This window comes from Sapajus apella, unplaced genomic scaffold (genome assembly GCF_009761245.1).
Source record: "Sapajus apella isolate SASKATOON/1434 unplaced genomic scaffold, GSC_monkey_1.0 scaffold6, whole genome shotgun sequence".
Classification (NCBI taxonomy): domain Eukaryota; kingdom Metazoa; phylum Chordata; class Mammalia; order Primates; family Cebidae; genus Sapajus; species Sapajus apella.
Window position 1 is genome coordinate 1,222,731 of NW_022436946.1, and position 24,675 is coordinate 1,247,405.

The window sequence follows — 24,675 nt, forward strand, 5'->3', positions numbered from 1 at the left end:
AAATGGCTTTACTGTTAACCAGATTGAGTCTTTGCAAGCACTTTATTAAAGCGATTTTAGTAATTCCAACTAGTAAAGTCTTTCCCCCCTACGAAAACATAGAACAAAGTAACACATCTAGAATATCAATGAACATTGCCTCAACAGAATCACTAAGCTTTCCAGAAACACTGGATTCTTGAGAATTTCCCAGAATAAAATTTCCTAGAATCCTATGTTTTATTAACTACCCCATCTCCCTCACATCTTCATGTTTTGGATTTTGCTCTTTCCAGAAAGAAAGAAAGGAAGGGAGGGAGGAAGGGAGAAGGAGGGAGGGAGGGAGGAAGGGAGAGAGGGAGGGAGGGAGGGAGGAAGGGAGGGAGGGAGGGAGAGAGAGAGAAAGAAGATTAGACAAGTTAAGAGCATGGTGTTGCTAGTCACCTGGGCCTGAGTTGAATGTTCATGCTGCTAACAACCAGCTCAGTGACATAGAAGCTTTATGAATCCTAAGTTGGCAGTTTCTTTATCTGTAGAATGGGCATAATAATAGTATCTTCCTCACAGGGTGTTCTTAGGATTAAATGAAATAGTACATCTAAAGGGCTTAACAAGATTCTTGGGACACAAAAAGCTCCCAATGAGTGTTAAGGATAATAACTGTAAGGCCGGTTGCCTCGCCAGGAGCTCGGACACACCCATCCCTCTCCGAGCCTGAAAACTACATCACCACTCCACGCTCGACGTCAAGCCCTGCACTCAGCATCTAGCTCCGCCAGGTAGCTTCCCAAACGCCCACTTCTGCACTCCGCACCTGAATCTGCACTCAACACTAGACTCTGCACTCGGCACCTAGCACGCCATTGGAAAACCCCCGCTAAAATTTAAAAGAAGCCCTGCCAAAACCTGCCCAATAGCATTTTGCCCCATCCAGGTCCCTCTACCCCTGGGCAGCCTGCTCACTGGAAATCCCGCCTACCTACCAATAGCAGCCTGCCCCGTCCATGTCCTGTTCCCTCATAACCAATCAAGACACCCTCACTCTCTATGAAAACCCCATGCCTTGGGAAGTCGAGGGGCGACTTCTCTGGCCCCTCTTTCCCGGACCACAGAACCTCGCCCGGGAGCTAAATAAATTGGCATTTAATTTTCTTATGCTAGTCTCAGTTTCCTCATTTTAAACTCGGCAATAACCCTTACAATAACAACTATTATTATGGCTGTTATCCTTCTCAAAATATAGTCCCTTGAAACATCAGTATTCTGCCACTAAAATAGAAAAATGCTAATCTTCACAAATGAAACAATTTCAATGTAATTGAAACTTAATTTGTTAATGATACTTCACGGAATTACAGACATCAAGACTTTGAGATGCTCCGCTCCTATAAAATTTTAAGGTCTGGTGGTTTAATGAAAGTAAAGATCCATATATCCTTCACAGTACACATGTACATTTATAGATCAACTTTCCCCACCTATATATCCATCAGCTGTATAAAATTTCAAAGCACTTCTTGATCATGAAAACCGTATGATCTATAATTAACTATTTAATTCTGTAAAAATGTCAAAAATGTATTTTGGATGTTTCATGTATTTTTCCCTCCCTAACGGAGTTCCATTAGGGTAGTACTACCTCTTTTCTATTCATTGTTTACCTTCTACTATACCTTCTTGCCTGTATTAAGCAAATAATAAGTATTCAAAAATCATTCATGACTGCAGCATCTGAAACACTTTAACAAAAAAGGAAGAAAAGTAAAGTTTTGTGAGACACCCCCCCCCATCGTCATGATACTAGCTGGATGGTTTAGGGCAGAGAGAAATGCAAGAAGATACAAAGTGGTGATAGAAAGGAGAAACCAGGACCCTGCTGAGATCAGGAACTGTATCATTCAGTTCTCTGCTCAATTTCCTGGGCTATGTAATTCATGCAAAACCAATTCAGATTTGCTTTCTTAAGGACTGACATGCTACTCAACTCAGTACTTAAATGCACAGAGGAGCTGCTTAAGGTCCAAAGACCCAATGATGCCCCTGAATTGGTGTTAGAAAAGTCAGGTCCATTTGCAGGCCTGTGACTTCTCTGTGTTAGCCTTTCCACTTTTTCCAGAATGCTCTCCACCACTTGGCAGAGGTTACCAAGGGTATCAGAGGGCCTGCCTGACTTTCTAGGTCATATCTGGTTAGCTGCATCTCTCACAGGGATGACCTGTATGTGGCTGTTAGGTGTTGCGGAATTCTCTCCTCTTGAGCATAGATGCTTCTCCATTGATATGGCTGTGTAAGACCTATAGTTCCATGTGAAACTGAGATTGTACCGACTCCTTAATGAGACTTGTGTTGGCTGCTGAGTCCGAGCTCATGGAATCCATATTTCACCGTGGAGGTTTCTGGTCAGTGCTAGTCTGTGACCCTTACTCTTAGCATTATTCCCCAATTCCAGCATCTTTCCCTGGGTTGCCTGATCGGTGTCTCTAGACTGAAACCACCTGATGTGCCCAGAGCTTGGACTGCTTGTGTCTTCTGCCATCTCTGCCTAGATAACCACCTGCCCGGTGGTTGCCCTGGCTCCAGATGCACAACTAGCCTTGGCATGTGGGCCTTTACAACACTTTCAACAAAGGAAAGGATTAGGAAGAGATGCTAAAATAGTCACACCATAGTCCACATCAAATGGGAGAAAAGGCACACCGCTTCACCTCCACATCTCATATCCTCACATCTCCTGACACTCAATATTTTTGTACAATTCATGTTTTATTTTCTAAAAACTCAGAATCAATTTATATTTACCAGGGATATGATGGTTTTGGCTAATATGTGTCCCAAAGAAAAGTCCATAGCTTTTATTTTTGTCATTTCATTTTGGAGGATAAAGCATATTTAGGAATATAATTTATTGAAAAAATCAAGCTTAAACTTCACTCCTGAATAATGCTGGTGTTTACCTCTCAGAAAGGATCCTCATCAGTCACTAGGAAAAGCAAATAGGCAAATGTCATTTTAACATTCCTTTAGGATTGTGCTGTGGAATGTGAGGGAGGTTGACTAGAGTTTGGGGTGTCTACACTTACCAAACATAATAAATCAATGGCTTCAAGAACTCACAGCATGAAGACTTTATTAGGTGACATCTGTAATCACTCAATGGAAAACAAATAAAGGATATATATTTAAACCCCAGCTCTTGATATGAAAATAACTGCCTAGTTCCCATCCGATTTGCTAAACCATGGTTATAATATTTAATCTTACTGCTACAGTGACTTGTGAAGAGGACAGTGTGTCAGCTACTGCACAGTTAAGACCATGTGTTTTCAGATTCAGGACTGTTATGCTGCAATGGAAAAGATTTATGAGCTACCTTCTTGTAATTATTTTAAATATCTGCATTCAGGCCTGGAAAGCCACATCCTGTCCGTAAGGGTGTTTATACCATAGTTTATATGGTAGAGAAAAATGTCAAGACTATTAAAGAGTTAAGTACAGAGTTATGGAATTTTAGTATTTTAGGGCTAGAAATCTACACACATTTTATAGCTTTTATATACAAGAAAGGGCTGTGTGTGTGTGTGTGTGTGTGTGAGAGAGAGAGAGAGAGAGAGAGAGAGAGAGAGAGAGAGAGAAAGACAAGGTGAGTTTTTAAAAAACTGGCTAGAATTTGCCAGGTGAACTGAAGAAATCCAAAGGACAGTTGCCAAAAAGAGGTTAGAAGTCTTAGTGAGAGGGCTGGTAAAGTGACAGAAAGTAGAACCCAGGATTTCACGTGCACGCAGTTGTGCTGCCCTCTAGAGAACGATGTTCTTTACTTGCCCTGTTTTCATCCATGTTGCTGCGGACTCAGGAAAGAACGTGAAAGAGAGAGGGATACAAATTCCGTGTGCTCCTAGCAACCCCACAGCAAGCCAGTGGGCTTTCCTTCTGCTTCCATATCATTTTTATCTGAACATTCAATTATTTTCCTAAAATTCATGCTTTTCCCATAATTGAAAATGTTACATGCTTACTATCTCACAGCTGGGAAATGAAGAAAATAAATTACTAATAATCCTACCACCCAGAGATATGACTGATCAACATTCTGAGCTATTTCAATTTAATCATTTCCTGTGCTCACGTAGTTTTTCTAGTAAAATTGGTATCACATTGTATGATTTGCTATGCCTTTCTCCTTTACTTCATGCAACATCAGATTTCAAGCAATCATTTAACCGTTTTTGAAAGCATGATTCTACTAGTTTAGCTGCGTGACGTTCTTTACATTAACATACTAAAATGTATTTAGCTAGTCTCCCATTTTTTCAGTTGTCTTTTTGCTGTGCAACGATAAACTATACTGTGAGGTACCTAAAGTAGCTTTTATGTACCTATCTGATTTTTTTTTCTAGCATCGAAATGGGTCAAAGGTTGTGAACATTATTCCCTCACCAAGAAATCAAGGAATCACTTACATTTAATTAACATATCAGTTTTAATATAAAATTTGATGAGTTTTGAAAGCTCTATATACCTATGCCCCAACTACCACAATCAAGATACAGGTTTTTCTATCAGTTTCGCAGCTATGGGCATTTTGAAGGCTTTTCAGGTGTATCGCCGACTTACTCTTTACCACAGGGGGTACCAACGTGCTCTCCCTCTAGGAGTCTCCTGAGGTGCCATTTATCTTCATCCTTATCCTCATCAGGGACTACATGACTGCTCAGTGTTTGTCCACGTAACAGACAATAATAATTTAATAGAAAATGTGGTTTCATTTTAATACACACTTCCTAGATTATTAATGTGGTTGGGCTTATTTTTTAGTGTATTTGTTGGCAACTCCTCCTTCTCTGTTGTTTTGTGTACTAACAAGGAAAGACTCCATTTTTTACCCTAAACACAAAGCTTTTCTTATGGATTTGTAAAAAATGCTTCATATTTTAATAAAATATAACATATTGTATCATTGTGGCAAATATTTTGCCAACCTAAGTATGTTTCAAATAGGATTAAGATTTCAATTAAATAATTAAACATATTTATTCTTTTTTTTTTTTTGAGACAGAGTTTCGCTCTTGTTACCCAGGCTGGAGTGCAATGGCGCAATCTCGGCTCACAGCAACCTCCGCCTCCTGGGCTCAGGCAATTCTCCTGCCTCAGCCTCCTGAGTAGCTGGGATTACAGGCACGCGCCACCATGCCCAGCTAATTTTTTGTAGTTTTAGTAGAGACGGGGTTTCACCATGTTGACCAGGATGGTCTCGATCTCTTGGCCTCGTGATCTACCTGCCTCGGCCTCCCAAAGTGCTGGAATTATAGGCGTGAGCCACCGCGCCCGGCCACACATTTATTCTTTACTCTCTCTCTCTCTTTTTTTTTGGAGACAGAGTCTCACTCTATTGCCCAGGCTGGAGTGCAGTGGCCCAGTCTCAGTGCACTACAACTTCTGCCTCCCAGGTTCAAGCGATTCTCCTGCCTCAGCCTCCTGAGTAGCTGGGATTACAGGTGCCTGCCACCATGCACAGCTAATTTTTGTATTTTTTAGTATAAATGAGGTTTTGGTCAGGCTGGTCTCGAACTCCTGACCTCAAATGATCCACTTGCTTCAGTCTCCTAAAGTGCTAGGATTACAGGCATGAGCCACCGTGCCTGTCTTTTACTTTCTCTTTGTATGAATATGTGTTCTACTACTTTTATGCTTAGTAAATCCTTAGCAAAACCCCATCCCCACAAAAACAGTCACCTATATTTTCCTCTATTCCTTTTATGTTTTCATTAAAAAAAAATTAACTCTTTAGACCATCTGGAATTTATTAAGACCCATGGTATAAGGAAAGACTCTATTTTTTCCCTAAATATTTAGCCAACTAATTTACACCTGTATTTATTTTTCTTTTTAATGATCTTTACCATAGAGCGCGTTACTTTTATATTGGCATCTGTTTCTGTGACTGTTTCACTGACTTGTCTATCTGAGCTTGTGCTTTACACCATCATTTTAAACCCAGGAGTTTTCTAGTGTTTTTGAATCTTGTCAGGCATAGCTCCTCTCATTTCTTTAAAAAAGGATCACTGGCCATGTCACTTGCTCATTTTTTCCCAGATGAGCCTGAGAATCACTTTAAGCTAAACAACACTTTAAGGTATAAGCTAATGTGAGGACAATGGCATTTTTATGATAGTCCATATTTTCATGCATGAACATGGCCTGTCCCCTTGGTTTGATTTCTGTGGTTGCTGCTATTCCCTTAGTAAAGTTTGGTGCCCACATTTCAAGCAGAAATTCTGTGCTAGAATTTCTCACAAGGGCTTGAACTGTTAACGAAAAACTCTGACCTCATTTAAAACCCCAAAATAGCCTACGGGTGGGAGAACACATAAGATTAGATTTCAGAAAGCCAAAAGGACTTTTAAATTTTGAAATGCTCCATAAATGATTATGAAAATGTGTTTCCCTGACTCTGACTAATGAGCCTTCATGTGAAAAATCCTAGTTCTATTGGATTTCTAATGAAATCCTAAATCTATTTCATTAAAGACATAAAGACTATAATTGCAGTGCCATTTTGTACACATTCCTTAATTTTTCTTAAAAACTCAGTGTTACTTTGACATTAGCAACTGCTAGTAAAACATGCGTAAGTATTAGGCATTGTTCCCCCCCCATTAGTTAGCTTACTCCATTTCACAGATATGTGGAAACAAAGTCTGGCTTCAATTTGCATCCGAGATGGGGTGTGTATATATTTTTACTCTTGGTTTGTATTAAAAATAAACTAGAAGAGCAAGTGGGAATGTGCCACAGGATGTGGTCACTCAACTTCATGCGACCTCGACATCTGCATTCAAAAACAACTCTAGTGACTTCAAAGGTGATTTTCAAAATAATGCAGAAGGAAAATCATTCCTCTTTAACACCAAACAGAGACACAGCCAAGTCAAGTCCACTCAGATCAGTAGGCACTAGATGGGCAATTCTACTGCCACTAGAAAAGCTGAAGCCAGTAGAGTCCTCATGCCACACTTCACAAGGAATCACACCATGGAATGCTGGAACTTGCACCATGACAAATAGACTTTGGAATAATTGTGTTGGTCTCTCCTTTCAAACTCCAAGACTTGACTAAGTTGAGCATTTGAAAACCCTGCTCTATTGCACACGGAAACAGAAGAATCAAATGAGATGATTAGCAAAGTGCCTTGGAAACTGTACATTGGTGCACGTGCACATTATCTCCATGAATCCTCAGAACAGCTTTGTGAAGTCCCCATTCCCTGCTTTCAGATGAAGAAACAGACATTCAGAGAGGTTAAGGAGCTTGCTCAAGGTTAAACAGCTGCTAAGAACCAGAGCTGGGATTCAAACCCACATCTACTGATTCCAAAGACCATGACTGACCTATGTACTGTATCATTTTCACATGATAGAGTGAAAGGAGAAGAAAACTTCACAAACAGAAGATGTCTTCTTGTTAAGGAGCAGCTCTTAGCCTCCTAATAGATGGTCAAGAATAAGCTGAAGTGAAATAGGGTTCTAAAGATCAGCCAACTCCACAGCTGGCTAACAGGCCGTGGTGGCCCTAGCCCTGGCCAGTAGATGGTTTTGGGAGCAACCTATAACACTAACTGTGTGTGACCTGCACATTCCCAACAGAACGAAGCCTCTAAGCTTGCTTTTATTAAACTTCCATGATACAGCTGAAGCCATTCTTGCTCACATTTTGTTCACCAAATAAGACTCCAGGCTCCATAAACAGGGATGCACAATGTACTCCAGGCACAGGTATGTTCTAAGTGCATTAAAGCTGTGTATGGATTTGAAGGGAAAATCTCTTTCTCTATTGAATATGTCTTGACTGTGGTCTGCAGAAAACAATAGTTGTTGACAGTCACATGTCTGGCATCCAGCAATCTGGCATCTGTGATGGTTTCCCAGCTCTATGGTGAGCCGGAAAAATATTCAGAACATTTCCAAGCAGATATTCTGGGAGATGGTTTTTTTTTTAAAGGTGTAATTGAAAGAACTTCAAGCTTCCACACTTGGGTAATTGGCAAAATCGTGGCACTGTGGAGTAATCGGCATCCCTCTAAATAAATAAAACATGAAATCACACATAGATAGTTAAAGAAAATGGAGAACTAGAAGGGGGTTGCCTTGCTCTTGAAACCCCACCTCTCTTTCTTAGAGATTTTTGGTGGCTTTTTTTGAGACGGAGCTTCGCTCTTGTTACCCAGGCTGGAGTGCAATGGCGCGATCTCGGCTCACCGCAACCTCCGCCTCCTGGGTTCAGGCAATTCTCCTGCCTCAGCCTCTTGAGTGGCTGGGATTACAGGCACGCACCATCATGCCCAGCTAATTTTTTGTATTTTTAGTAGAGACGGGGTTTCACCATGTTGACCAGGATGGTCTCGATCTCTTGACCTCATGATCCACCCGCCTCGGCCTCCCAAAGTGCTGAGATTACAGGCGTGAGCCACCGTGCCCGGCCCTTGGTGGCTTTAAACTCAGTCCTTCAATCCCAGCGGCAAGTTGTTCAGTATGTAAGAAGGCAATACTGAACTAGAATCACCTGGGGTTCCAGGCATGTTCCAGTCACCTCTCTGGGGTGGACAAGAGAATTGTTACTAAGTCTGTGCCTAGAGATCTGCAGGGTACCCACACACACTTCCGGGTGAGTGCCATCTGTCTCCTCTCTGTTCTTACTGTCCCTAGCAGGGTTGGGCACATCCTCAGGGCTCAAAAACATGTTTGCCATTACTTTTCATGACAAAAACTATAATTACTTTTGCATCAACCTAATATAATAGAGTTTGTGGGCCAAATAAATCCCTTTTCCTTATTTCTATATAGCACTGCATCTTAAGTATAAACGAAGTTTAGTATACCATGAAGGGTATACCAAACTTACGGAAAAATCAGGAACACAGGAGAACTCTCAAAACAAAAACCCAGTTTCACAAAAAATGACAAATTTCAAATGCACAGGTTTCTGAGCCCCAGGTAGCTAATGATGCCCCTTAACAGCCAGGAAAGCCTGTCCACACATCCACACTTTGTCTAAAGACCCTGCCCTGGAACTCAACTTCAGAAAGCCTAAATGTCTCTGAATCTGAAAATAGTACCAGATTATAAAAGCAGTGTTTGATGAGTTACACCCCTAATAAAAAAAATGGTACTTGTCATCTGAACAGAATTTGGCATACAGTTGATACATTGATTGTTTCAGCAACGTGTGCTCACTTTGTAAAACAAAACAAAACCCTAAGCCTTTGATGCTGGCATACTGGCTTTTTCTCTTGGGTGGATTCCGCTTTGCAAGTGTTTCCTGCCCCAGATTAATCTGATATCCAAAGCACGTGTTATTGGAAGAGCTTTTTGCTATTTGTGCCCAAAACGTTTGACTACTGAGCACATTATTAAGCAAACTTGAAAATGAGTTGGATCTTTTTTAGGAGCTCTCCAGATGGGTTACCGCCTTTCAGCTGGGCCCAACATTCTTGTCTCTGGTGGTATTAAGCTGGAGCCACAGGCATGCAGCAGACGCCATTTCACCAATAAACCACATGGCCGAATGCGGCAAAGTAGGCACCAGTCACACTTAATATAAAGCTCAGCCTACAGATGCGGATGTCTGAATAACACTCCCACCGACCCCCATCCCCTTCAAAAGCAAAATGTGGAAACATAGGGAACTACATTTGATGTTGAAGTCATTAGCACAGATCCAGTTGTTCAGACTGTCATCTGACATCGTGTTTCCTCACTGATACTAGGGAAAAAGAGTGAGGGGAAATGGGAAACTTTAACCACAAAACCATAATGGAGGCCACAAGTAAGCTACTGTATGTCAACAGAAGTCAGATACTGAAAAAAGATTTTTTTTGAAATGGGAAAACATCGACATTTTAAAAGAATATGCTGATATTGCTTGAGAATTAAGAACTGGTATAAGTCTCAGGCTGAACAGAGGGAAATGTTTAGCAGAACCCTCATGAAATTGATTTAAGTTTTACGAGGAATTAAGTTACAGTTTTTGACTCTGAACCATTAAAACCAACAATTCAGCCAAAAATGTATTTGGGATTTAACATTTTCTTTTGGAAAAACATCTTAAAAGTGATGTACCCTAGTCACTTAAAGGCTGTGAAACTCTATTTTAACAATATGGTGGGGCCCACTTTCAACCAAGGCAAAGCTAATAATAATATGGTCTAAGATCAAGACTAATAACACATGTGGTTTAGTATCTACTTATAGACACTCTGGGAGTTGTGTGGTCTTTCGTGATAGTCATTGGGGCTGTTTCTGGGTTGGTGAAAGTAAGCTAATCTTCCATGGCCAATGCCAGGGACCAAGGCACATGCCCTATTATACTTAGGCAAACAATATCCTATGTTATAATGTGGAAATATGGAAGCATGGCAGAGCCAGAAGTCACCCTGCAGAAACACAAGGCTTGGTCACCATTTGTAGTGTCAGCGCCGTACCCTGGCTCTGAAGAAGAAGGGTGGCCTCCAGGCCTCGGGCCAGTTCTCCTGACTGAGATCAGCTGGTGGCTCCTCCTGGTAGCTCTCCATCAGCCCACCCACATCAAGGCTCCCACCAGGGTGCTTCCTTCCGAAAGGAAGGCCACAGCGCTGGCCTTCCACACAGACCAGAATGCTCACTGTTCTAGGGGATGCAGACGCCTGTGAAAATCTGAACATTCTCTGCTGCCCAGAAAAAAAGCAGAAATATGAAAATTTTTTTCTTATAAACTGGATGGCAGCCAGCCACTGTGGCTCACACCTGTTATCCTAACACTTTGGGAGGTCAAGGTGGGTGGATTGCTTGAACTTAAGAGTTTGAGACCAGCCTGATTAGTGAGAGCTCATCTCTATAAAAAATAAACAAAATTAGTAGTTATGGTGGCGCATACCTGTGCTCCTAGCTACTTTGGAGGCTAAGGCAGGAGGACCATTTGATTCCAAGAGGTTGAGGCTGCAGTGAGCTAAGAGTATGTCACTATACTCTAGCCTGGGTGACAGAGTGAAACCCTGTCTCGAATAAATAAATAAATAAATAAAAAGAAAATAATAATAATAAGAAAGATGGTGATGGGGCAGCTGAAAGATTCCCTGAAAAGCCAGCGTGGTGACTCACGTCTATAATCCTAGCACTTTGGGAGACCAAGGCAAGAGGATGACGTGAGCCCAGGAGTTTGGACAAGCCTGGGCAACACTGTGAGACCCCATCTCATCATTTAGGAAAATATATGTAAAATAAAATAAAAATTCCCTGGGAACCATGTGGTGGACTTCAGGTTAAGGACTTATGCTGTGGGCCGCACCTAGTGTTGTATGGATGGCACAGTTTGCTGGGAGGAGGAAAAGTGCTACTGAAAATCTGCTCTTCTGCAAAAAGCCCTCACTCTTAGTAACACGGCCCATGCCTGGATATCCACCATGAGTGACTCCTTCCTTTGAAGGGGGGAGCCCTAGCTCAGGGCTCTGCAGGACCACAGGCGGCAGGGTGGTGACATGGGTTCAGGTCTGGTGCAGTGTGGACCAGGATTAAGCTACCCATGAATGGGGCTTCTCACCATACCCCATGGTAGCCAAGCTTTAACCCTCTGCCCACATTGCTAATGAGAGGAATGGAAGGAAGGGCCAAAGATGTGATGTAATGAACCTACTTAATGGTCAACAGCTCACATCACACCACCTGTATTTTTAGTGCACCAAATTTGGATAAACAAAATAACATACTTCCTCCTAAAATAAAAGCTCTTTAAACTAATTATCAGTACCTGTATAATAAAAAGTACCTAAAATGATTTTTTTTCTAAGCAGCCTCCTCATAAAATGAGTGATGTCATATATACATCTCTTTAAACGCCACTTTCATCTGTAAACCAGGAATAATAAAAGTGCTTATGTCACTGGCTAAATTTACACATAAAATGTTTATCACAATACATGCATTCAGCACGAATTCAACACGTTTTTACTGTATACCCACTATGTGCAAAGCACTGTTCTAGTATTACTATGATCATTATTCTTATTATTAGAAATTTTCCTGGGCAGGACAAATTGTATTATTGTTAGCTGTCAATACATTCATTGTTCTAGAATGATCTATTAGGGCCCTTAGGGAGTGGGCCACAGGACAGCCAAGTTTTGGGAGAGGACAGTTCTGGTGCCAAGGGCAGTCAGCATGGGGAGGGTGGTCTAGGGCGTGGGGATGGAGGTCTGGAGGCAGGCATGAAGCGGGGGAATCTGTCCGGGAAGATGGAGTAGGAGGATGCAGAAGAGAAACTCTCTTTGCTCAGAAGAGGGTCTGTTCTGGTCACGATCTCCAGTTGTGGGACAGAACAAGCGATGAAGAAGCCTCCGAACAGCGGTGCATTTCACCACGACCAGAGGCTGCCATCAGCACTCTGTGTCACTGTGTAAAGAATCTTCATGACTAAACTGAAGGCCTGGTGTGTAGGGGCTGCCCTGGAGGAGACGGGTTCCCTCTAGAAGAGCAAGGGGCATGGACAAGGGGAGAGGTAGAATACAAAAGGTAGAATGTCCCAGCTCCAGGTCTCTTCCTTGGCTATGAATGTCCAGAGGCCAGTCAGACTTCCTGGGCACATTGCATTTGTGCTCCTATCTCATGCCTTTGCCCGCTGCGCTCCTGCAGGATGTTACAGTGATAGCTCGCTGGCTGGAGGTCCAAGAGGAGGTGTTCTTCGTCCACTAATGAGCCAGCAGGTTCCAACCCCTCCCAGAGTAGATGACAGGGGGCCAGCGGTGGTTAGCAAGAGGTCCCAGGCAAGGAGGAAGTCTGCGCAGAGATCAGGACTATTAAATGCATCAATTTCCATAAAGCCCTTATGGTGCTATGTGGCCCATAATAAGTGCAACATCACCAGTGTTTGTTAAGTAAATAGCCCACCTGCCTCTCCCTCAGGAAATTTCCTTTTCATGGCCAACCTGGGAAACATGGGATTTATTTATTTATTTATTTATTTTTTTGAGATGGAATCTCACTCAATTGCCCAGGCTGGAGTGCAGTGGCACCATCTCGGCTCACTGCAACCTCCACCTCCTGGGTTCAACCAATTCTCTGCCTCTGCCTCAGCCTTCTGAGTATCTGGGATTACAGGTGCATACCACCATGCCCAACTAATTTTTTTTTTTTTTTTTGGTATTTTTAGTAGAGATGGAATTTTACCATCTTGGCTAGACTGGTCTTGAATTCCCGACCTCGTGATCCACCCGCCTCAGCCTCCCAAAGTGCTGGGATTACAGGTGTGAGTCATTGCGCCTGGCCTTTCTTTAGGTTTTATTTAAAAAGGGCAACATTTCTATATAACAGAGGTCCACCCAGGCTCCTATGGGGATGCACACGCTGTATCTCAGAGCAAGGAGGAGGATGTCACACAATCCATTCACTGGGGCAAAGGGTGTCTCTACTATGGCAACTTAGTAAGATGGCTGAGAAAATGCACTCGGATCGTGGAAACAGAAGCCAGTAAAGAGAGGCCTTGGGAGTCTTTACCTGGATGTTTCTGAGCCCTCACAAAGCCATGCCATGGAGTTGAGTTTGCTAGCAAACTCATGCTGGAGAATGCACAGAATCACAGGTCTTTCACTGACTGACTACATACAAAAGACAATTTTATTTTATTTTATTGATTGATTATTTATTTATTTATTTAGAAGTTTTGCTCTTGTTGCCCAGGCTGGAGTACAATGGCACAGTGTCAGCTCACTGCAACCTCTGCCTCCTGGGTTCAAGTGATTCTCCTGCCTCAGCCTCCCCAGTAGCTGGGACTACAGGGGCCTGCCATCACACCTGGCTCATTTTTGTATTTTTAGTAGAGACGGGGTTTTGCCATGTTGGCCAGGCTAGTCTTTAACTCCTGACCTCATGATCTGCCTGCCTTGGCCTCCCAAAGTGTTGGGATTACAGGTGTGAGCTACTGTGCCCGGCCTACAATTTTATTTTACTTATTTATTTATTTTTGAGGCAGAGTTTTGCTCTGCTGCCCAGTCTGGAGTTCAATAGCATGGTCTTGGCTCATTGCAACCTCCGCCTCCTGTGTTCAAGCAATTCTCCTGCTTCAGCCTCCCGAGTAGCTGGGAATACAGGCATGCGCCACCATGCCTGGCTTATTTTTGTATTTTTAGTAAAGACAGGGTTTCACCATGTTGGCCAGGCTGGTCTCGAACTCCTGATCTTGTGATCCACCTGCCTTGGCCTCCCAAAGTGTTGGGATTACAAACGTGAGCCACTGTGCCCAACCTATAGTTTTATTTTTACGATGCCTACCTGCCAGTATCTACAGACATTTGCAGAAAAAAATACAAATAATATAAGTAAAAATCAGATCGAAACACTGGAAAGAAAGAATAAGACAAGTGAAAATTAAAATGCTAGGGTGACACTGTGATATACTAATGGAATCAGACTAGTTGCAGTACTTTATTTAAAAAGCTCTTAAATGCTTAGCTTTGTTACTGCTGAGGTTTGAGCTGTTTGAGTCGGAAGGGCTCCGGGTGGTATGAAAAACAGAACAGTGCCAATTTTTATCTTCATGCCTAACCAGCCTTCAGATCTGGGGGTGGTGGAGGAACAGGACACTGGTCACCCAGGTAGGCATGTCCAGGTATTTGTCCCAGACACGCTCAGTGAGTAACCGTGTTTTACAGGCTGTTCTGACAGCTCTGCCAGGCAGGAGGTCAGAAAGGAGAGAAGAACGGGAGGAGAGCCAGCCACGGCTTTTGATGGAGAGTGTTTTGTGGCCGGTGCCATGGGTCTTGGGAAGTGATGAGTCATGGTCCCTGTCTTCAAGAAGCCTCTGTAGAGTTGACAGCCAAAAAAAGAGGACTCCTCCACTTCACGCAAACCACCCAGGACAGAGAGCACAAGCAAATCCTCCCCTAAGGGGCCACAGTGACAGTTTTCTCTTGTTTCCTCCATGCTCAGTTGCGGCCCTTCTCACTGTCCTTTTTTTTTTTTAAATCTGATCACAAAAATAGAATAAACTACAAAGCACGGTGGGAAACCCACAGGGTTTGCAGCCAGACAGGCTCTGCCTTGTACCAGCCATGAGACCCTCCCTGGGTATGGTCCTTAGAGTGTGGCTGTGTTTTGTCCTTTGTAGAATAGCAATACTAATATCTAGCTTGCTGTGCCACTGTGACTATTAGAAATACACATATATCACAGACATAGGTCTGGACATGGATGGTCCCTAATACATGTGGCTCGCTCTCTGTGATGCACGTGTGTCACAGGAGAGGCGGAGAACACAGAAAAGTCTACAGGAGAAACTAAAATCATGCAGAAACCGCCACAACTAACAACTGCGATTCTTTTGGTATTTTTCCTTCTAGTGTGTTCTCCTAAGCATATTTTGTGTGTGTATGTCTACAACGAATACATAAAAATATTGTATAATATTGTGTCAGATTTTTCATTGTTTTTCTTTTTTCCAATGTATTAACATTCTTCAAAATAAAACTCGAACGGCCTCATTGTATTTCATAGCATCACTATAAAATCACTTATTAAACTTTCCCCAAATGTTAGACATCTCTTTTTTCCCCAAATTCCTTTCTACAAGAAAGAAAAGTAATCCAGAGGACAATGTTCATCTTTGAAACCAAAGGCTCTTCGTCCTAATCCAGGATTTGCTGCTTGTAGCTGCTTTGAACGTGGGCAGGTCTTACTATCACAGACCCTCCAGGTCTTCACCTGGAAATGGGGAGGAAAAGCATGTGCAACTGCATTAGTTTCCTATGATAACAAGAACAACAGAGGTTTATTCTCTCATAGTTCTGAAGAGCAGAAATCCAAAATTAGGCTGGGCACAGCGGCTCATGCCTGTAATCCCAGTACTTCGGGAGGCCAAGGTGGGTGGATCACAAGGTCAGGAGTTCGACACAACCCTGGCCAACATAGTAAAACCCCATCTCTACTAAAAAAAAAATACAAAAATTAGCCAGGCATGGTGACATGTGCCTGTAATCTCAGTTACTCGGGAGGCTGAGGCAGGAGAATTACTTGAACGATTGCAGTGAGCCGAGATTGCGCCTCCAGCCTGGGCAACAGAGCAAGACTCTGTCTCAAAAACAAAACAAAAACAAAAAAGAAACCCAAAATTGATGTGTCAGAAGGGCTGTGGCATTTCCCTCGAGGGAAGAATTCTTCCTCCTCTTCCAGTTCCTGGGGGCTGCTGGAAACTCTTGGAGCTCCCGGGCTTGTGAGAGCATCACTCCAGCATCTGCCTCGTCTTCACTGGCTTTCTTCCTTGAGTCTCAGTCTCTCTCTCCTTTTAAGGCACAAGTCATTGGATTTAGGGTCCACCCTAATCTAGTATTACCTCATCTTAACTTGGTTACATCTGCAAAGTGCCTACTTCCAAATAAGTTCTCATTCACAAATACAGGGGATTAGGACTTCAACATATTTTGCAGGAGAAGGGGTCTCAATTCTTAGGAGACTCACAACACTACCTACTAGAGATGTGAAGAGTGAACCAATGTAAGTCTAAGACACTTTGCTAACGTAAAAGTGCTATCCGAATGCAAACTGCCACTTCTAAAGGTTTTAGGTCAAAAAGGAACCAGTTTTAGGATGAAAGAATTTCATTCTCTTTAGGTTTGGGCTTCTGGCCACTGCTCTGGGGCAGCACGTGTTTCAGCTTTGAAGCCAAGAAGGCCAAACCCTATGGAAGAATCATGGCGCTTCAGAGGCCCCAGATGCCTTAGGAGGGGTCCTGCCACTGGATGGCCTTCTACCTCGCTGACCCAGGCAGCCCACGCTGGGAGGAAGGTTGACGGCAGTGCTTCTCCAATAACCTCGGATTTTTTCCTCACCTAATCCATTTCAGATTGATACTTTTGTAAACGATACCAAAAATAAATTGCCAGAAAAATGACCACAGCCATGTCAAATTCCCATCAAAGCTCCCAAATGCTGCTTCTTAATTTCTGCCCTTATCTCGTCACGGGCTGGTAGCAGGCAGCTTGCGGACTGGCACCGGTCCGCGGACCACACTTTGAGTCACAGTGCTCGCCTGTGGCCAGGCCACTGCAGGCACAGGGGCCCCACTGAACACATTCCCGCTCCCGGGCAGGAACACGCTTCCTTCTGCGGTGGAAGACTGTTCCCGCGCCTCCAGCCTCATTCCAGGGGGCATGCCTGGCTGGGGAAAACTCCCTCCCCCACACCTGGGCCTCTGTGTTTTCTTTGCTTTTGTTTTCCCACTGATTGACTTTCCCTTCAATCTGGACTTTAAAAACAGTTTTCTGAGTGAACGCAGGCGATCCCAGCAGCCCCGACACCACGGCTCATATGGAATGTATTTAGAGAGGGGAAAATCTCAGATGGAGTGGTTATCCGATGTTGAACTGGCTTGGACCTAACATGGCTGGAATTTCGGTGCTGGCTTTTGTTTGCATTCGTCATGAAACATTTGTTATATGAGCTGCTGCTCCTGCTACTGAAGCAGCTGCTGCAGAGGAGCCTTCACAATGGCTCTCCCTTCGGTCCGTGAGAGGACTGGCCCTGCTTGCCCGCCTGGGGCCTTCACTCCCCACTCCGGGCCTGCGCCGCCGTCCGAGCATAACCTGGGGCATGTGTTTCCCCCAAACTGACTCCTAACAGCACAGGGAACGAGGGCGCCCTTTTCCATCAGGTTATGCGGAATGATATCTTCAAATGGTCAATCGCTTTGCCTCTGATCACCAGTCTCCTTTTATCAGTTCTTATAATTTACATTTCCTCCCACAACAGGCCTCCAATACAGCCCTGATTTGTCTTCTAAGTAATTTTAAAATCATCGTGTTAATTTTGGAGCCTCATGATAGTAATGTCGTCCAGTAAAAACCCAAAAGGAATTAATGAATCAGTTACCATTAAAGGATCTTCTTTTTGTTTTGCTTTTGAAATTTCACCGGGACTATAATCCCAAAATACAGATGCTGAACAGGCAGCACTATGGTAGTCTGAGTCACATCATGGCTACGCAGACACTGCCTGAAAGAAATGTGTGTGACAGATCTAGCTAAGAACTGTAAACACAAAACTGGCAACAGAATCTTAAAGATCAGGTAGTTAGAACATCCCCAGTTAAATGTAGTGGGCTGATCACATGCCGTCAATGCCTGTCTTTTGAAAAACTTCTCTAAAATGACAGTGAAGGAATGATTATTTTATTAACGATGGCAAAGTCACAGGGATAAAACGCTGGAGAAGGCTTATCTGTGGGAAGCAGACCTCCACCAATTTCTGGAAGGTGAAATGCGGTTGGAGGCACATATCCAACTAGGCAAAGCAGAGGAAGAGTCTGAAGTGCTGGCAAAAAGGGACATGGCTCGGAGTGTCAGCTCATCCAGCCGGGAGTCAGAGATGGAGCAGCACTGGGTGTCCCTGACGGGAGAGCTGGGCCTGAGGCTGGCGGTCTAAGTGTGGAGCAGCTAGGGCCCCAGTCCCCTCCACAGCCAGGGGCGGCAATCTTAGGATGGTTCTCCAGAGAGTCTGGGCAGGGTCTCCACAGTGATTTGCTAACCCAGAGGAGAGGGAAGGAGAGGTGTGGGCTAAGTTAGAGCGCTGCAGAGGCTGGTGCACTGACGGGTGCATTCAGGGAGAACCTTCAGGCCTGTTCCCACACCAGCAACCAGCTGCACGCATGCTCCACTGTCCTACCACACTTCACCTCCCATCCCCACAGCAGACGTTTGGATAATTTTTCAGTGGGAAAACTGGACAAACTCCAGACAGAAAAAACTAGTTATCAACAAACGTTTTTCCAGCAAAACCTCTATTGCTATTTGATTACCCTAAAGTAAGGTCCACTGGTCAATGAGTCTCCTTCATTCACAGCACTTGCAATTAGATTTTTTGTCTTTTTTCTTTTAAGAGGAGGTATTACTCTGTCACCCAGGCTGGAATGCAGTGGCGCAATCTCAGCTCACTGCAATACTGCAACCTCAGCCTCTCAAGTAGCTGGAACTACAAGCTCACACTACCACATCTGGCTATTTTTTATTTTTATTATTTTTTCAGAGAAAGGTTTTACCATGCTACCCAGGCTGATCTTGAACTCCTGAGCTCAAGTCATCTACTCACCTAGGCCTCCCGAAGTGCTAAGATTACAGGTGTGAGTCACTGTGCCAAGCCACAATTAGCTCTTCAGTGCCTCACTCTTAAAACCTAAAGACAGACAAATGTCACCAGAGGAAGCCTTCAGACTGAAAAGAGAGCCCAAACCAAACAGTACCGTACAAAGAAACCTGGGCAAACAGAGACGACGCAGGGAGTACATGAAAACGCTTAAAACAATCTCTATAATTTTGAGACATTTAAGGTGATATTGCGTCCATCTGCTAACAAGAACAAGATGTTATGTAAAAAGAAGAAAGGCTGAAAAAGAGAAGATTCAACAGAGTGACTGGAATACAAATTGAGGAACTCTTCCAGAGAAAAAATGTTCAAAAGATGGAAATTGAGGGAGGAAAACCCAGCAAAGCATGTAGAAACGATGAATCTAGAGGTTCAAATATCTGACCACGAAAAGCATTCCAGAAAGGAAGCAGAACATACTGGTGGTAAAATCATCAAAGAAACAAAATGTTAAGAATTCCCAGAAATAGAAGACAGGATTTTTAAGCCTGAAATATCTACTAAATGCTTAGCACACATACTGAGGCATATTGTAAAATCTCATAAAAGGAATAAAGAGAAAGTCCAGGGGGCGGGAAGAAGAGAGAGAGAGAGAGAGAGAGAGAGAGAGAGAGAGAGAGAAAGCGCGAGCGTGAATATGAGAACTAAACTAGCCATCAAGTTAGAGTAGAATACTGAATACTGAGCTTTTCAGACCTTCGATAACTCAAAAAAAAAATTTCCCTCCCATGAACCTTTCATGAAGAGGCAACTTAGGAACATCTTGAAGTAAAATGAGTTATTAAATCAAGAAATAGCATCCCTGAGATTAAGAAAACCAGGGACCCAACAGAGAAATACAGTAAAGGGAAGTTGCAGCAAAGCTGTGCAGGGAGTAATGAGCCCAGATACAACAGGAGCAGAGCTCTCGGTGGAAAGAGGAGAGGGCCCCTGGGGGAAGGGAGGGCAGGCTGGGCTGGAACTGACATACTTATCTGGTATTAATACTTGAATAATACCAAGAGTAATACTGAATGCAGCAGCTCTAATGGCACATATTAAAATTTTGGCACATACGAAATTTTTGATAGGTACAAATAAATCTAAGCAAATAAACAAAGGCAATAAACAACGCCAGGAAACAAGTTGTGCAAGAAAGGAAACAAAATCATCATCTACTCCTTGGATGGCAGCCAATAAAACGGATGTAGTCACAGCAACGTCAGCAGAACCATGCATCTAAAATGTGGCTATGACCTAAGATGGAGGCTGGAGAGGAGCGAGGAAGGAGAAGTGAAGGTAATGGAATAAGAGAACCAGTCACGACCCCAGTACATCAAGAAACAGCAGCCTGTGCGTACCGGTTATAGACAGTGTGGTGATCATCCGAAGAAACATGGCTCTGCAACGTCAGACTTCATCTTTGGGAGGGCTGGAATAGGAAACTGCTGCTTTTCATTAAACGTCTTATAGTACGATTTAATTTTTAATTATATACATGCACTACTTAATAAATATAGTAAAAAATGCAGGGAGGTAAAATCCTAGGAACACATGTTTTGAAAAACAGTTCCAGTAGAGTCTGGCCATGACAACGCCACAGAAGCATCTAGAAGCACATGGTAAGGTAAAGATGGGGGTGGGGGGCTGGGTTGAGACCTTCAAGTCAAAACATGTGAAACCCCCACTTGACAAACAACACTCTCGTTTTCTCATCAGTGGGGAATTATGTTGGATTTCTCTATGGGTTTGTGGGTATTGAAATGAATGTGCTTAACAGAACCCACAAGAAACCTCACACACAGAAGCCCCAGCAACGTGATATGCGCAGGTATATTTCTAGCTTTTCGCTGTGTTCTTTCACAATTCTGTGCCATTTGCAAGATGGGAAAAGCCAGGACATTATGTATTGATAAAAATGTCTGAGACATGAAAAATATACAGACCAAGAAATGATATTTTTATTTGAAAAAGATTTAGCCAGACAAGAATAGAAGCTTCCATTGTAAAATGTTGAGTCATGCAAAACGGGTAAGGATTGTACTTTGCCCCGGCAGGGGGTACATTTTATAAGCAAAGAATGTCAGAGAGCTAAGGCCATGAGCCAAGGGCCTGAAGACAGTTTGGAAATCCTTCGTCTAGCGCTCTTTCCACATCACCACATGAATCCCCATGGGTGGACCGGGACCTGGGCAATCTAAACATAAAAGAACAAAAAGACCACAAGGTCGTTTTTATAAAGATCAGCTATCAACCCCTGGGGTCAGGTTTCCAATCTTTGCCCAAGCGTTAGAAGCCTTTCAATTTTGTGGAGTTATCAGGAAAGTCCAAAAATCGAAATCTGTGGTGACTAATTCCACCCCCTAAAAATACTCAGTGCAGAGCAGATTACTGTCAGCTCAGCTAAAAACTGCTCAGAGTAGAAGTGATTAAATTCTAAAGTAGAAAAAATTCACCTCTAAACACGGAAACACACTGGTACCTCCCCCGCAAACCCAGATAGTATTAGGCAGCTTCTTGCCTGGGGAAATGAATCATGAGAGAGAAAACTGTACAACCCCCAAGTCTGACCACACTGAGTAACTCGGGTAGACACAGAGGGGGGCATCTGGGGCTCTCCAGGGGTCAAGGTTGGGACCCAGAAGAGACGAATTTCCCTGGGTGCATAGGGTGGGAGGGAGGTGGGGCGTGAAGAGCTTGTTCTGGATGGATGATCCCGAAGGCTCCCAGTGAAGGAGGCCAGGAAGAGCAGAGGATGGTGTCGGGGAACCCGGCAGCTCAGGCCTGGCTCAGGCAGTGACTGGTAACAGGAGAGTCCACACTGGTGGGCCCAGGGGAACCTGGGTGGTCAGGCAGGGTAGTAGTTGGCATCTGGTGACCTCCTGTATTTAGTGCAAGTCACAGGGCGCCTGCAGGAGCCGGTGTGAGCCTGGGTCTAGGGGATGGAGAGATCCTAGCAGGGGAGACAGGGAAGAGGGCAGGGAGGAAGAACTCAGGCCGGAGGAGGATGGAGGCCCAGGAGGATCCCTGCCATGCTATTAGGAAGCCAGGGAGCTTGGGTCTTGGGAAGGATGGGAAGAGGGCAGGGAGACGGGGGGACGGTGACACAGGCCCTCTGGCAGCAGTGGTTTGGCCACTGGCGCTGAGATTAGTATGAGTGACTCAGTGCCAGGTTGCACCACAGACAGCTGAGGCTGCGGATCCTCTCCTGCCTCGGGCAGGACCCTCTTAAAGGCAGGGTGAGTGAGCCTGGCTCCCCAGGCTGGGCCCACAGGCGGGGGCTGGCCCGAGCCCCGGCTCTCCTCACTCTGGATACTTCTGTGCTTTCTCACCTCCATGCCTCCATTCATGTTATTTTCTTCTGATTAAAATGCCTCCTCCCACGCCCACTTGGCAAACTCCTATACACCCTTTAAGGCTCTGCACAAATATCTCCGCAAGATTATGCGCCCCAGCCCTGTTAGTGACGGCTTTCCAGCTGGACACGGTTTTCATCTTTCTACTGCCCTTCCCAACACAGGCACATCACAGACACTCAGAAATTTATTTGCTGGAGGTGTTTGTTGAATTTTTTTGGTATTTTTCAGATTATACCTGCTATTTAAATATTTGTTTTCAGAGAAGAGAAATATTTTTGCAAAGTTACTCCTAGAAAGTCAATGTCTGTAAAGGAAGTTCTATTTTCCTGTTAATCTTTCATAAGAACATTGTAAATGCTTTCTCCTGGAGGAGAGATGAGCCCAGCAAGAATAAATTAGTAAGCAAGAGAAAAACACGTTTCAAGATTACATAAAGCAATGATCCTTTCCAATAAAACAAACAGTAATAGTTGAAATAGGCCAAATGCACATATATTATGATGCAATTTAAGCTTTCATAAAGTAAATTAAACAAGTCTAGAGGCTGAATCCTTGTGAGTTGGTGATGTTTCTATAAATTGAATGAAGTTAGCAGTCTGTGGTTATAGAGTTCCCCTCAGAAAAATGTTCACTAAAAAATCACAGGCATTTAGAAGTGAATTTAAAGGGGTTTACCTTATGTGTTCATTTTGAATGAACTGTTTGCTCAATAGCTACAGCTGAAACAGTTACAGACCTTCAGCTTAGATTTTCTTTTTTTTTTTTTTTTTTTTTGATACAAGGTCTTGCTCTGTCACCAAGACTGGAGTGCAATGGCACGATCACAGCTCACTGCAACCTCCACTTTGTGGGTTCAAGCAATTCTCCTGCCTCAGCCTTCTGAGTGGCTGGGATAACAGGCATGTGCTGCCATGCCCAGCTAATTTTTTATTTTTAGTAGAGACGGGGTCTCACCATGTTGGCCAGGCTGATCTCAAACTCCTGATCTCATGATCCACCTGCCTTGGCCTCCTAAAATGCTGGGATTACAGGTGTGAGCCATTGGGCCCGGCCCAGCTTAGATTTTAGATTTTTTACCGTTCCCCACGTCCCCCTAACCCCCACTGAAAAGTTATCAGGTGTTGTCAAACAGATCTGTTCTCAAAATTATTGTTTTCTGTGTGGATTGCCTCGTACTGGCTTAAGGTAACACACTGGTGACCTACAGTGATTCCTAAACTCATGTTTCTTAGTGAACAGACAGTGTGTTGGACAGAGATAATCTATAGATTTAATTTTAATTTTTTTTTTTTTTGGTAGAAATGGGATATTGCTATGTTACTCAGGCTGGTCCCGAACTCCTAGGCTCAAGTGATCCTCCTGCCTTGGCCTCCCAACGTGCTGGGATTACAGGTATAAACACAGTGTCCAGCTAGATTTTACTTTTAAGCTCTTACCTTTAATGGCAATATATACTAGGAAAGCTTAATATTCACTAACTTCTGAATTAATGATTAAATATAAAGATTTTTAGAGGATCACAAATTTATGATGTTTTGTGATGGGCCTGGGAACAGAAGCTGGAATGTCAGTGCTGTCCTTTAGGACTTGGTGACTGTTGGCAAGTCGTTCAGCCTCTTTGAGCCTTGGTTTTCTTGTTTAGAACATGAAGGAAAAAAAAATTGTCTTCCTCAATTTCAGATTTGTGTAAGAATCAAATGAGATCATCTATATGAAAGTGTTTTATAACTGCAGATTGTTACACAAATAATTATGACTTACAAACCTACTGGTTTTGTGATCTATGATGATTAAATGAGATATGAGCGCTATATAATAAGGAGTCTAGTTGTTTGAACATGGGTAAGTATTTGCACACACACACATACATGCACACACATACACACACTCCAGTGCTGACATTATTAGGATCTGAGCCTGGGACATGACTGGTGAAAAAAAATATGGAGAATATTGATGAAAAATGAACCAACAGCAAATTGGAGTCCTGCTTTTACCAATGATAACTGAGTTTTTAAAAACAAATTCATTGCCTTCTAAAAATAGCTAATCTGAATTCCTCCTAACCATCATTGTATATTTGTGAGGTTCCAGAATATTTTTGAGTTTTGTTGTAGCACAGAAGCAATAGGAAGTGGAAAATAAGAAAGGAAATGAAAAATGAGACAGAATTTGTTTAATTCAGACTTTAAAAAATGATAATTTT

The 24,675-nt window shown here is 43.3% G+C and overlaps 1 protein-coding gene across 2 annotated transcripts in view; it reads right to left on the reverse strand.

Moving 5' to 3' along the window:
• The window catches only part of UST (uronyl 2-sulfotransferase), a 321,292-nt gene that overhangs the window by 25,552 nt on the left and 271,065 nt on the right, over positions 1-24,675 (reverse strand). The window contains exon 8 of one of the 2 annotated variants that reach the window (XM_032274509.1): positions 20,634-21,307. The exons of the other annotated variant lie outside the window; for it this stretch is intronic. Within the exon in view, the coding sequence (XP_032130400.1) occupies positions 21,249-21,307 (59 nt within the window). The 3' untranslated portion in view covers positions 20,634-21,248. Of the gene's footprint in view, positions 1-20,633; positions 21,308-24,675 lie in introns of those variants that run through there. 2 annotated transcript variants of the gene reach the window in all.